The 13893-nt window shown below is 31.5% G+C and overlaps 1 protein-coding gene and 1 long non-coding RNA gene across 9 annotated transcripts in view; one reads left to right on the top strand and one right to left on the bottom strand.

Moving 5' to 3' along the window:
* LOC139995453 (carboxyl-terminal PDZ ligand of neuronal nitric oxide synthase protein) overlaps positions 1–13893 on the top strand; it is a 39398-nt gene that overhangs the window by 18383 nt on the left and 7122 nt on the right. For 2 of the 6 annotated variants that reach the window (XM_072019019.1, XM_072018994.1), the window contains exon 1: positions 10307–11889. Coding sequence is in view for 1 of the 6 variants with exons in the window: in XM_072018977.1 (XP_071875078.1) it covers positions 311–372; positions 648–756 (171 nt within the window). In the remaining 5 variants the exon portion in view is untranslated. Of the gene's footprint in view, positions 1–310; positions 373–647; positions 757–10306; positions 12362–13893 lie in introns of those variants that run through there. The other 4 variants (XM_072019028.1, XM_072019001.1, XM_072018977.1 and 1 more) reach the window with 3 other exon arrangements.
* Positions 753–13863, bottom strand: LOC139995571 (uncharacterized). 3 transcript variants are annotated; one of them, XR_011802007.1, is made up of 5 exons: positions 13758–13863; positions 13466–13562; positions 12437–12731; positions 6476–6611; positions 753–1779 (listed from the first exon to the last, which is right to left on the bottom strand). It is a non-coding gene; the product is annotated as an uncharacterized lncRNA (long non-coding RNA). The 3 variants fall into 3 exon arrangements; XR_011802004.1 differs by lacking the exons at positions 6476–6611; positions 12437–12731; XR_011802008.1 differs by lacking the exons at positions 753–1779; positions 6476–6611; positions 12437–12731 and adding an exon at positions 12986–13399.

Raw genomic sequence — 13893 nt, 5'->3', positions numbered from 1 at the left:
ACATTTTGTTGTCCATTATCATTCAGCGGGAGTAAATCTGTTCTAAAATGAAACATCACGTGGAAAAAAAAAACAATGTTTTCATGTGTACATATTTCATCAATGTGATGATCCAAATTTAAAACAGAAACATTTTACTTCTCTTCGTCTATTATGAGCGTCACGTATACTTTCTTAACCTAACTTTTCTTTCTCAATCAAGTGTCATATTACATTGGAGACATACTATTCTAAGCTTCAATTCTCTTGTCTGAGACTAACCTACAAATCATGGGATTAATGAGGCGTTATTTGTCCTTTGTTTTCACAGAAGAAGCAGCAACAGTGGATGGACGAGAATAAAATATACCTGATGCACCATCCCATATATAGGTAAGCTAAATCGTTCGCTTCTCTCATGGGAACATCCTGCGTACTCTGTGTACAAGAACAAGTTTGCTATAGTTCACCAATTACCGCAACTTCCGATCAATTCTTAATCTAATTATGTACAAACGTTTTATAATTATAAAATTATATTAACCGGTTTCTACTGTGTAGTATCTTTTTATAATCATTTTTTATATATTCTATTTGGAAATACTTGTTTGTAGATCTGCAGATTTTTTGGTGTTCTGATTTAAAGTGATTGTTTATATTTGTTGCAGGATATTCTACGTCTCTCATGATAGCCACGACTTGAAAATTTTTAGTTACATTGCCCGTGATGGAAGCAGTAACACGTTTAAGTGCAACGTCTTCAAATCTAGTAAAAAGGTAAGTGATGCGTGTCAAATTATTTATATTCTTTATGTGACTATGATGAACTAACTTAAATATCTGTAATGTCATCAAATTTCAAGTACTGATATAAAAAATGATATTAAAGTAATTGGGCATAAGCTACTAGAAAATTCTTAGTACAAAGGTGTAGTTACAATTTGTGTGAGTTCCTTATTCCTAATTTTAAATATATTCTACAAATTTATACTTTTATTCTTAAATCACGCAATTCAATAAATTCAAGACTTCATTAATTCCAAAATTACAAGATTAAAATTCCTAAAATCTTTGCGACAAAATTTATTAATCTTAAACAAAAAATTATACAGTTAAAATTCGTAGAATCTTTCTCAAATTTTTATTAATGTTAAAATTAAAAAACTAAAGAATCTGTTCAAAAATTTTATTAAATCCTACAACTAAAATTAAAAAGTCTAGACACCTAAAAATATTAAAAAATTTAAATACTCTACAATTTTCAAAATTGCTTAAACTTAAACTAACTGTCTCTAAAAATTTTTACACAGAACGTAGTAGAATTCTTGTTCTGTAGGGTGTGCATAGTCATCAAGCCATAATGTTACGTGGTGCACGTGCGTACACCCACAATTATTCCCGCGGCGCAAGACTGTGTCGCCTGGCATTTTATCAAGTCACGTTATTGTAATCCTATAAATAACCGAGCCATCCCTCTCGAGTTCTTTCATGCACACGTACACTTTTGCTCCCTGACTTTTCTTTCTCCCCGTTCTTTTCTTTCACTCTCCTTTTTGTTCTGTCTGTTCCAGCTCGATTGAAGCCTTCCTGTTCCTCTTTTCGCCTCATTCCACGTTTCTTCTACTCGTCACAGCTAGAATCAACTTGAACCTCTTCCTCATGCAATCACTATAGTCATTTAAGCTTTTTCTGGCGAGTCTTCAGGGTAATTTAGATGGATAAAAGATGTTGGTTTATTTCTTGATGTTTTGATGCGAATTGGTCTTTATAATGCCTTGAAAAAATTGCAAATCTTGCATCCTGTAAAAAGATAAAAAAGTTGAATAGCTTTTAAAGAATTTTTTTGGAGGAATAGAATTTGAAATGTGGAGTATAATTAAAATATCAAAGATGCATGTAGATTATGTGTGAGTGCTTGTATGACTAGGAAATTTTAAAATGCTGTTGTAATGTTCTTAACATAGCGATAGATCTTTATGTTTGTAAGACTTCCTGGATTTCTACTCTATCTTCTGTGTTTTTAGGACTTTTTTTTTGCAAGGTTTATCTTTCAAGATCAACTAAACATCTCATTACTCGTTCATAAACTTCTGAATATTTCTGATCTTTAATACTCGTAATTTTCTTCAGATGATAGATACTTTAGAATTTCTTGTAGAAAGTTTTTAATTTGAGAAATTATTGGTTACTTTAGGATTCAATGTTTCACCGTAATAAAATCGCATTCTTTTAAATTGAAATTAAATGTAAATTAAATAGAGTTAATGAACTTTTAATTTCGGTACTTGAATCTTACAGAGTTCTTTTTTTAATCTTACAAATTCCAGAAGCAAATCTTTAATACGATAACATCAACTATAAAAAACCTACAAATTTTCATAAGATTCTTAGTAATTCACTTTCATTATGCAACAAAATCCTCTTCTACAAAATTGCAATTTTCGAAAATTGCAGATTTCTATATAATTACCATCTAAATTAATAATAATTTAAAACTAAAAACTAATAATAATCTGTAGGATTGTCCAAATTCATAATAATTCAATTATTGTACACAATTCCTTCAAAACTTTTTCAAAAAGTATTCCAGGATTACAAAATTATCTCAATAATCTAATATTTAATTTTTGCAATTTATTTTCAAAATCATTCCACCAAATTATTATATCAGGTTTCTGAAATTTCTCGATGTTGAACGGCAGACTCTCGAGGCTTGTTAAAACCATCGTTGTCGTTCGGTCAAAGAGAGGAGTAGAGAAGCGGAGGGGACAAAGTTGCATCGCTGCCAAGGGAGCAGAATGCACCTTCCACTTCTCTCGGTCGAGATCATGGGCGCCGGCTTCGGGAGATCGTGTGACGATAAAATCCCTGGTGTAATGCTCTATCCACACTGGCTCGTTCATTATGACTATGATAGGTATTACCGGTGTATTATAATAAACGTTGGTTCTGTCTCGTATAATTTTACGTTAGCTTAATGTGGACCGCTGCAAGAATCTCGCACAATATCATTAGACTGGAAAATTACACACGCGATAGCCTCTATTGCATCGTCGTCATCTGCTGTTTCTGTTACGTATGATTTTTATATATTGTTTGATTGTTTAATAATTATTGTATTTAGAATTTTTTTAAGTTTGAGTTGTTTATGTATGTTTTTGCTGATGACACTGACGTCAGCCAATGATGTTGACGTCATGATGTTAGTATGATCAGATAATTATAAATAAATTTAAATAACTGCTAGAGAATTTTACATTAGTTTACGTTATTTTGAATGATAATAATATTGTAATAAATTGTGTTGACTTCGTGAGTAAGAGAGTTGCTGATTTTTATTTGATTAAACTTATCTGGTGACTTTAATTTGGGTATAATTCATATACGTTGTTTTATTTTTAGTTTCTTTTTCTATTTTTAGAATAAAAATAATAAAACATGTACTTGAGTTGAACTTGAGAATCATGTTAACATTCCAATTATTTATTTTGTTAAATTTTTTACTATAAAGGAGTTACGAAAATATCAACTAAATTTTCAACAAAATGTTTTTACAATCATGAAATAAGGGGGGGGGGATACTTTAAAGTTTTGTAACCTCCGTATTTTCAAGCGAAGAATTGCTACGAAAGTTTGTATATTTTCAAACAAAATAGCATATCTTTCTTGAATACAGACGAGTGTGCAATTCGCAATTGTCTGATTTTTCTTTTTCTCACTATATAGATTATTTTAACAGCCTCTTGTTCTCGGTATAAGTAGTCATCATTGTAAATAACGAAGCATTCCTAAACTCTTTATTCTCTTCGAATAAGATGGTATTTTTATTAAATTTTTCCAAATTTTTCCTGAGGTTTTATTACAGTAAAATTTGGGAATGGAGACTTACTGGAACTGAAATTAGAGGCTAGGATCCGTTATATTTTGTGTAGTGTTTTATTTTATTTTAGTCGTCATATACCAATAAAAATAATTATTCAGAGTAATAATGGAAAAAGAACATAATATACTTATGATATACAAACTTATAAAAAGAAAGCAAAGGAGTAAGGAAAAGAAGTGGAAAAGAAATTAAATATTGGAATAAAAGGAAATTATGCAAAAAATAATAACAATAACGCGTTTCAAAATGATCTAAAGTAAAACTTTGGAAGTAGTACCTTAAACAGTGAGTAGAATATTTGAAAAATTGACTCAATGTTGAATAATTCAAACTTGCAACGTTCGCTTCTATGTTTAAGAACAGTATCATATGTTTGAGGATCAACAGATCAATTTTGTCATATTTTGTGTTGTTTTCTTCGGACCTGTTCAAAAGATTCGCAGATAAAGAAGATTGCGACATTATACGAACTTTTCTCGCATTGTTTTTGAAAAAGTGTTACCGGGACATGTCCGACAAGTTATAATCAAAGACCATTGAAAATTACTTGAAGATCAAGGTAAAGTTGCTTAAGTATACAGTCAAGGGGGAAACAAGAAGAGGTTTGATTTCGAGACAGAATAGTTGAAATTAGATTCTCTCTCTTCCTCCCTCCCTCCTCCCTCCCTCCCGCCCTCTTTCTCTCCCTATCTATCTATGTATCTATCTATCTACCCATCTATCTCTATCTCTATCCCTATTTTTATCGCTATTTCTATCTCTATCTCTATCTCTATCTGTGTTGGTCAATGAACTGTAACGCTCAACTTTTATCGATTTCTTTATGGAAAACAGTCAAACGTTTTATTCGAGCAAGAGAAAATTACATAAAACAAAGAATCGTTTGAAACCAATAATTTCCTGTATTATCTGTGCAGAAAGTATTTATTCAATCTTTGCTTGACTACTGTTATTAGTTTAGAATTGTCTAGTTATAAATTATAGGTTATGTAGCTATTTCCCACAATTTTGCAATCTGAAGTCAAATAGATAAATACATAGCTTATAATTGGTAAAATTTATTTCTAGAAATTTCTCTTGTTTTATTATGAAACATGATATGTGTTAGTGTAATATGTATTAAAGAATTTATTAACATTAGTGATTAGCAATTTATTATTAGCAAAGTTTGACTAATAATATGAGTTTAATTGTGCAAAGAGGCTCAGGTTTCAAACAATTCTCATTCTTCATGATAATACAAATTCTTACCTCATAATAGATAAAATTGTGGGTATTTATTATTTAATTAAATAAGCCAAGAGAATAAGATATTATAAAAATTCACAGACTGATACATTAAAAAACTACAATCGTATACATTGGAACACAATTTCTTCTCTTGAAAATAAAAGATCACACTTCATAATGGACAAAATTATGGATATCTGATAATTATAAAAAGTACAATTGTTTATCTTGGAACATAGTTCATAAATAATGTTTTAGATAAATATCTGGTCAAATTCTGCAATTTTTTCGATACTTTATACTGTTTCGAGGCAATATGCGAGAACTGTTTGAACTTCGACAACTGGTATGTATATCATATCGTTAGTACAACAGACGCACTATGTGCGTCATACACGTTGTCAAGGCGTTAATTTTAACTTATACAGCGTTGGTTTACAGGAGCCCACCGGTAATAAGCCGTTTTAAAAATATTTCTCTCATGGCAATGAATCTCTCGCACGATACATCGATCCCAGCATTCGCGTGTAAATTATCGTCTGAAAATATTTTGAATACCGAGTGGCGCGCATTTTAAATCAACTACACAGAAAATTATTATTTCTGAAGAATCGTACCAGTAAAATGGAACCACATTTTTCTCTACATTCTTATTAAATCCATACGACCATACTGACATATTATTTCAATCTATTGGCAGGAGATCATTTGAATATTTTATATAAAAAATTATATTTGTACTACTGCACTTTGTTTTTAGTTTTGACAGAAACTAATTTAAATTTTAGATGAAACGATATCTGCTATGACTTTATTATTTAACTGTTATTGTTTCAGACATCTATGGTGGAATATTAATAATAAAATTGTTGTCTCTTTTCATGTGTGTATAAATTGTTGGATTAATACGCAGTAAATGGGTGGAGTTTGTGAATGTTAAATTTTATGGAAATACGTATTTAATTATTCAAAAAGTTATTTATTTTAAAATTGGTGCATCAGATATAATAATAAATCTAGAAAAATTATTGTGATTAATTAAAAATGTGACGTCTGAATGCCGAGAGTATAATTGGTAAATCAGTAGCTTTTGTTATATAAACAACAATTGTGGAGGAATTAATGACAAAAGAAAGAAAGAGAGAGAATGGAGGTAAAAATTTCAATTAAATGTTCTCACAAAAAGAGAAAGAGATCTTCAACATAGCTGAATTTCTATCTTTCTTTCCTTTTCTTCCACTTCTTTTTTCCTTCAGTAGATGTTGAGATTTCAAATGTATCATAAATTTTAAAACTTACAGACTGGAAATAGAACAAGTTATGCAGCTAGAAATATTTATGTACCACGAGCTAATATTTAAAGTTTCACGTCATTAAACTCACGAGTGGAAGAGCTTCTGTCACTTTTCGACCGTCTTCGAGAACTTTCATGGTAAACACGATTTTCAAATTTTCTCGCGTGGAGTTTCTTCGATTCTCCTTCTTCGATAAACTTTTGTACATCGTTCGTCTTTTGTTACTGGAAGTGCGAGGTATATATACATAAATATTCATCAGTTATGGAGGATTATTTGTTATTAGATGAGACAATAAATAACTGGGACAAAGTTATAGGTGAAAATATAACAAAATTAATATTTATGTAAAATACAATAAAATTAGGAGCACACATAATATGATGAAAGGAGAAAATATTTTATCATTGTTTATTGAAATTCAAAGTTTTTCAATTTCAATGGTGGTTATGTATAGGATAAATTCGTTAAATAAATTTCAATGTAGCGAGGTCCGAACATGTTTAACCGTTGGTTAAAGTTCAAAGCTCGTTGTAAAATTTCACTGAACGGTGATTAACAAATGGACGACAGTCCAGGAAATAAACATGAACTGGAGGGAGGTTGAGAAAAGTGATTTGAATCGCTACTAAGCTCTCGTTTAAGACCTGTTTTTGCGACTAGAAATAAACAATTCCGCGAATGAATTGGGCTCTGTATACTTATGCTTTACTTTGTTGAGAAAACTTTTTATGTTTCGACTGGTACAATAATCAATCATTCTGTTTCCTTTCATATATTCGATGTAGGATGTCTTATAAGTCAAATGGTCCTCAGGGTTCCTTTAATAGTCATACGTGTAAACAACAGTAAGAAGAGGAAGAAAGTACAAAAAATATTCTTATTAGAAATATATATCTTTCTAATAATAAAACTCTTCCAGTTACTAATTTCTATTTTCTAAATAGCAACATTAAAATATTCTTTATTATAATTTATCTTTCTAATACTCTTCAATTCTTATATAGAAACGCTATACGAACAAGAAATGAAGAAAATGAAAAGAAGAACATTATTTATCTCATGGTATAACAACTGAAAAAGCACTCGTAAGATAAAGTAATACTTCAAACGGTATAAACAATAAACCCAAGCATACATATTCTTTTCTGAATCAAAGGAAGATAAAAGAAAAGAAAAATGTAACTTAACTGTTTTTTCTAAATTGAAGAAAGAAGAACGAAAATTCGGTGCATAACACTTCATAATAGCTAATCTCCGGAATCACTTGACAACATTCCTTTGTTCCCAACATTCCCAGCCTCTTGCTGAAGGACTCTAACCGACTCTTCTAAACGCGTGTAACGTGTTTCGTTATCATTGTAACATAAAACGAAGAGAGAATAGCATGAGAAAGAAAAGACCGAGTAGAATCGCTCAACCGAATTACTGCTTCGACTGAAGGATACTCGAAACGGGAACGCAAACGGGCGAATTTCAAGCGTTGCTTTCCGCGTTCTGAAAGCTCGTTTGTGCCGTAGCACTTTAAGCTCTCTGTTGCCTGTTCTCCTTTTCTCTCTCTCTCTCTCTCTCTCTCTCTCTCTGTCTCATTTCAGCTCTCAAAAGAGCAGAAAAGGAGGAGTAGTAGTAGGAAGAGAAGCAGAGAGCGGCTTGGTCGTCGAAGAAAACGTACAGACCTTGGTCAGCTGTGAAGAAAGTCAGAAGAAAGGACTGTAAAGACAAGGAATTAAAAAGAAAACAATAGAAAAAATAAAAGAACTTGAAGCAAGTAACAAGAAGTTGACTAATAATGAAAATTGCGTTAAAGTGATTAAAGAAAACTGGAGGAAACTCAAGAACATAGGGAGAGTAATAAGAATTTGGTTATGAAATGTGATAAGACTGTGAGCTAAAGTGGTTTGAAAAAGAGAAAGAGAAGAGAATAATTGAAGAAAGTGAATGAACAGGAATTGTGTAGGGTCATTGAAAAGTAATAAGAAAACAAGAGAAGTTATAAAGAGTAACAAGAATCTGACCATAAAGTATAATAAAATTGTATCAAAGTGGTTGTTAAAGGAGCTGAAGAAAAAGCTGATGGAAAAGAATTGTGTAGAATCATTGAAGAGCAAGTAACAAGAATCTGACTGATATTAATGAAATTGCGAGTCAAAGTGGTTGAAGAAGATGAAGATAAAGAGAAGAGGATGATTGAAGAAAATCGATGAGCTGGAACTGTGTACGGATATTGAAGAGTGAGTAACGGGGGAACAAAAGAACTTCGAGAGAATAACAAGATTTGTCTTATGTAAGCGAAAATGATTGAAGATAGAGAGAAGAGGATGAATGAAGGAAATCAATGAAGCGGAATTATGTGTGATTGTTGGAGAGTAAGTAATAGGGGAAACAAAGAAACTTACAAATAATAATAGAAATCTGGTCACGTAATATAACAAATTTAGAAAACAAAGTAGTTAAATGGGAGAAAATAAAGTGGAATTGTATATCGTTATTTGAGCGTAACAAGTGTGAAAATCCTTGAGGAAGATTGCAGAAATGTAATGTTTATATTTGGTGAACCTTGGATGAGTTTGAAGAGACCATACTTTTGATCTTTGAATAGAAGACTATTTCTGTAAATTTGTATATCTTGATACTTGAATTGATTGGACTTTTAGTAAGGAAGATGGGGTCAGTTCTCAAGAATTGTTTGAAAAGACAAAGTGTGGTGGAAAAGATTCTCAGATTAGTGTTTGTGGTTGTGGAGATTGAAGTAGAGTTGGAATTCTTTTGTTTGGTAACTGTTGTGAATCATGTACATTGAAAGATTGACTTTGTAGGTACAAACCAAGAATTTCTCTGAAGCAACGGAAAAAGAGTATGACAATAATTAATTCTGATTAATATATATGAATAGTGTGAAATATACGCGTAATGAATAATATTATAATGACGATGGAAGTACATCATAATTGGAAGTGAGAAGAAACTCGACGTAACAAGGTATTGATTGAGTTTCTTTGTAACGCTAGAAGCTAATTAAGGAATGTAACAGAGGTGCACGTGTGTAGACGAAGCGTGGGAGGGAAAGCTGAATGAGCTTGACAGAGGGAAATTAGAAGACGTACATAGTTCTAGGAAGAAGATAATACGAGAAGAAAATTTGTACTTTATGCTGAAGATATTAAAAAAAGTTTCTATTTCTTTATTCAAGAAGTAAATAAAGAGGAAGAAGTTTCAAATTTTATATTAAATATTTCCAAGAATTTTTTTTGGAGATTTTTGTTTAAAAAATAAAATTAGGAGCAATATTGTGAGAAAATTTAAACTTTGCGCTAACCCAAAATACTTCAGGAAATCTGCCAAGAGAAGATAGAGATAAAGATTCAAGTTTTCCATTGAATCCCTAAAAAAAAACATTTCTGCTCCAAAGAAAAGATTAAAGTCAACACAAGAAGAAAATTCCAACTTCACACTTGAGCTACTCAAAAGTACTTCTGTATTAAAAACAGAACTCTGAACAGATAAAAATGAAATATCAAACGCCACCTTTCCAAAAATACTTTATGCTGTAGATAAATATTATAATATAAAATGTTTAATACAAAAAAGTATGCCTTGCTAAAAATAAGCCCAGGAAACGGAACACAACTCCAAATCCACATAATTGCTTACAATACTAAACCTCATCCATAAAACTAATCAAAGAATTTTCTTATGAGACTAGCAAGATGATTAGAAGAAAAATATTAAAAGGTAAGAAAAAACTATGAAGACAAATCTATATTAAATAGTTTAAATAATTCCCTACAACACTGAACCTTATTCCTAAGAAAATCAAAAAATTCTCTTGTTTAATAAAAAGATTAGAGAAAGAACAATTTTGATACAAAACTTAAAAATGCTAGCAAACTCAAAGTAAAAAAAACTATGCCACAGAAACGTTCTATATAATGTTTTGCGACAATGCAACAGCCACGAAATCACCAGTGATAAACGCTTCAATTGATGTCAAATAATATAAAAGATAAAAGAAGAGACGAGTTAAGACTTTCTTTAGGCATCTGTAGAAGACGGACGCGGAAATGCTATTGAGCTGCACGAAAGCGAAAATATTAATGCGTTTATAAATAAACCGGAGGAAAAATCCAGCGAGCCGCGGCGTCGCGAAGCTTTTGCTCCTCCGCTGACGCTATCGCTCGGCTAGCGATCCATCAGAGGCACACGCCGCCGCTTAGTTCCGCTCCACCTGGCCGCCGTCGCGGCGAGATACCGCTCGTTTTCGAGTATTTCGAGAACGCGCGGCCGCGTTCTTCGAGTCTCGCCTCATTTCATTTTGGAACTCTTTACGTCGAGCTCACAATAGCAGATCAAGTAAATGAAGGTTTCATATTCTTGGTAAGGAGATGAATGGAGGAAGGTAGATAGCAGGATAAACAGGAAAAAAAAGGAAAGAGGAAGAATATAGAAGACAAGAGAAAATAAACTAACTAAAGAATAGAATTTGTAATTTGGAAGAAGATAAAAGAAGAATAGTGACTTGAGAAAAGAATAGGGAGCGGAAGAAAAAATTGAAAGTTGTACTGTTTAATGAAGGAGTAAAACAGTGATTTGTAAGAAGAACAGAAAAAATAGAAACGCTACGATAGTTTAGGAATGAAGAGGAGACAAGTGAACTGAAAGAAAAATGGAGAAGAGGAAAAGATATAAAAAATAGGAGTATGCTGTGAATGACGTAGGAAGAAGAAGAAGAAGAAGGGGAAAATACAGAATTTTGGAATAAAGGAAAATAAAGTACTCGTTTGACAAGTATAAAGAGAGAAACTCGAAAATATTAATTTTGAAATAAAAAGTTGCGAATAGATACAACGTGGGAAAAATTGATTGAAAGGAATTTGGGAAGTTTGAAAGAAGAAAGTTTGTAGAGGAACGTTCGACTTGCTGTGGGAAACAGAAAATTGGGAGGAGTTCTGGAGAGAAAATAGAACAAGTTTCAGAAAGAAAATGGGAAGACTCGAGAGAGGCGTGGAAGAACCCTGAATGGACCAGAAATTGAAGAAATTTTAAATGAGGAATTGAGTGCATCTTGGGGAGAAAAGTTGAAGAAGTTTCATCTAGAAATAAAAAACTAAATCAACAATGGTTCGTAAAAGAAACAAAATTCTAAACAATGTTTCATATAATGTTTCACAAACAAAAGAAGACAAAAAAGGTAAAAATCCAAGGAATTAATAAACTGAATAAATTTTAACACAAGAATTCCAAATTCTTCAAATTGAATTCAAATTGAATTGAAAACTTTAAATTGAAAAAGAAAATCAACTTACCAATAAAAGGAACAAAAATATCTAACAACAATCATAGAACAATTCTAAGAATTCCAATGATAGATAAAGTGATCTGTTCAGTGAGTCTAATGACAAGTAAAGTGATCTGTTCAGTGACATCCAAAAATACCTTCGGCAACATCGCGAATACCTTAAACGAAGATCGATCTTAGTGATACGTTCTTTTCAGCAAACAGAGGTAGAATTTCATTCTGAGAAAAAAATGAATTGTTGATCGACCATTTGTTTATTTTCAAAATTATCCGTAAATGCTTGAATAGTTAAGTGGCTGTAAAAATGACAAGTAAACACGATTAATCCCGAACGATCAATAGGATACGATTTCAGCATTTGATAATATTTCCATACAGCTTCCATGTTTTGTTTTCCTTTTACACTCTTATCTGGAAAACAGTCACCTGATAGTATTATATAATATTTCATTTATTTTTCTTTATATAGAATTATTTTCTTAAGATGAAGATAATATTACGTATTTGGGTGGGTAATAATGATAATAAGGTTGTGAAAATTCTTACGGTAGTAAACTGAAATTGTTCCTCGAAACCGGCAAGTATTTATAGAGAGCTTTCAGAAAATGAAGCTTTCAAGAGAAGCCTTTGATTTCTCACGAATCTGTTTCCGCCCGATGGAACAATATACCGATCGAGGTAATTGGAGAATCGAAACTGAACGACTGATACTTTTAGCGTTACTTATTCTCACACTATACCACCTTTTAATACCTTCTTTCGTTAAGTTTTTTTATCGATATTAAAAACTTTGTATATTTTTATATATTTTATCTTCTTTGCTTTTAATTTGAACGAAGAAACAGCAGATGGAACATCAAAGGATTTAGAGATTTGGCGTAAACACCACCGTAGCTATTTATTTTAGGCCACGTGTTCGTGTTCCATTTCACTGATTCTCTGAACAGGTTTCACCTCGTTTACCTAATTCTCTGTTATCAATTTATGTACAGTATATCCTTGAACTTATCGATAGAGAGAGACATCGCCAATGTGTTCGGATAATTACCTGTGAAAAAGACTTATTAAACAATTTGTATATAAGTGATAATCTCATTTAACATGTTATTTTTATTAAATTTTATTCTAGTCAATACTCATTAAGTAGATTAACAACTTTCTCTAACATACATATCAGTTTTCTAGTAATAATTTAACTTCATAATTAGTTATAAAACAGATCTGAAAAAGAAGAAAGAAGAAAAGTAGGAAAAAGGGAGAAATAGATATAATTAATGGAATAAAAGAAGAGTAAGAAATACATTTATTTACGTATGTATTTAGATTGTGATGCATGTCAGACGATCATAATTATGCAAACACAAGCTGCACGTCTTTAAATATGATCGCGTGCGTTCGATCGAAAGGAACGCGTGTTATCAAGTTGCCACTTAATCACCGATGAGAGCATGTAACTCGTGTTACGCACGCTCGTCTAATCAAAGCGACGCACTTGCTGTACGTTATCACTAACGGCCGTCATGTGAGGTCAAGTTCGAGATTTATGAATGACTACAGTAGATTTACCGGTATGTGAATAAAGTAAAGGTCATTGGGGTTGATTCATACATTCAGGAAGTAATCCCTGTAAAAGTAGGCTATACAGAAATAGATCTTCTCTTACATCTACATTATCTTCTTCCACCCATTTCAATCATTACAGCAATTTTACTCTTTCTGAGAGAGAAATCATATAATTATAAATACTAATAAAAATACTATTTATTACTAAAAATCTCTTACCTACATTAATCCTACTAAAAGCAGTTCTAGAAATGCATCTTCTCTTGAATCTTTATTTTCTTCCTTCATTCTTTCCAATCAAGATTATTCTATAAATCTACAAAAGAAATTATATAACATGACACATTATTTATTGTTAAAATGTTCCTTATAAACAATATCCATAAAAAAATAGATAGTATAGCAATAATTTAAAAAAGATATACTGTACTATTTTTGATATGATCTTTAGAAACAGATCTTTTCTTAGAAAAGTTGAAAAAGGTCAATAAAAAATAAAAAAGAACGTTACACAATGGAAAAAAGTACATAAATAATACTCCATCCAGCATTATTTCAAAGTAACTATTGCAACCCACACAGAACGAGTTTTGAAACGTCTGGATGGACGGATTGTAGATTTACAGGTTCGAGATTAATTCCTCGAA

This window comes from Bombus fervidus, chromosome 2 (assembly GCF_041682495.2).
Source record: "Bombus fervidus isolate BK054 chromosome 2, iyBomFerv1, whole genome shotgun sequence".
Lineage (NCBI taxonomy): Eukaryota > Metazoa > Arthropoda > Insecta > Hymenoptera > Apidae > Bombus > Bombus fervidus.
Note: the sequence above shows the minus strand (reverse complement) of the source record. Positions and strands in the feature narration are given on the sequence as shown.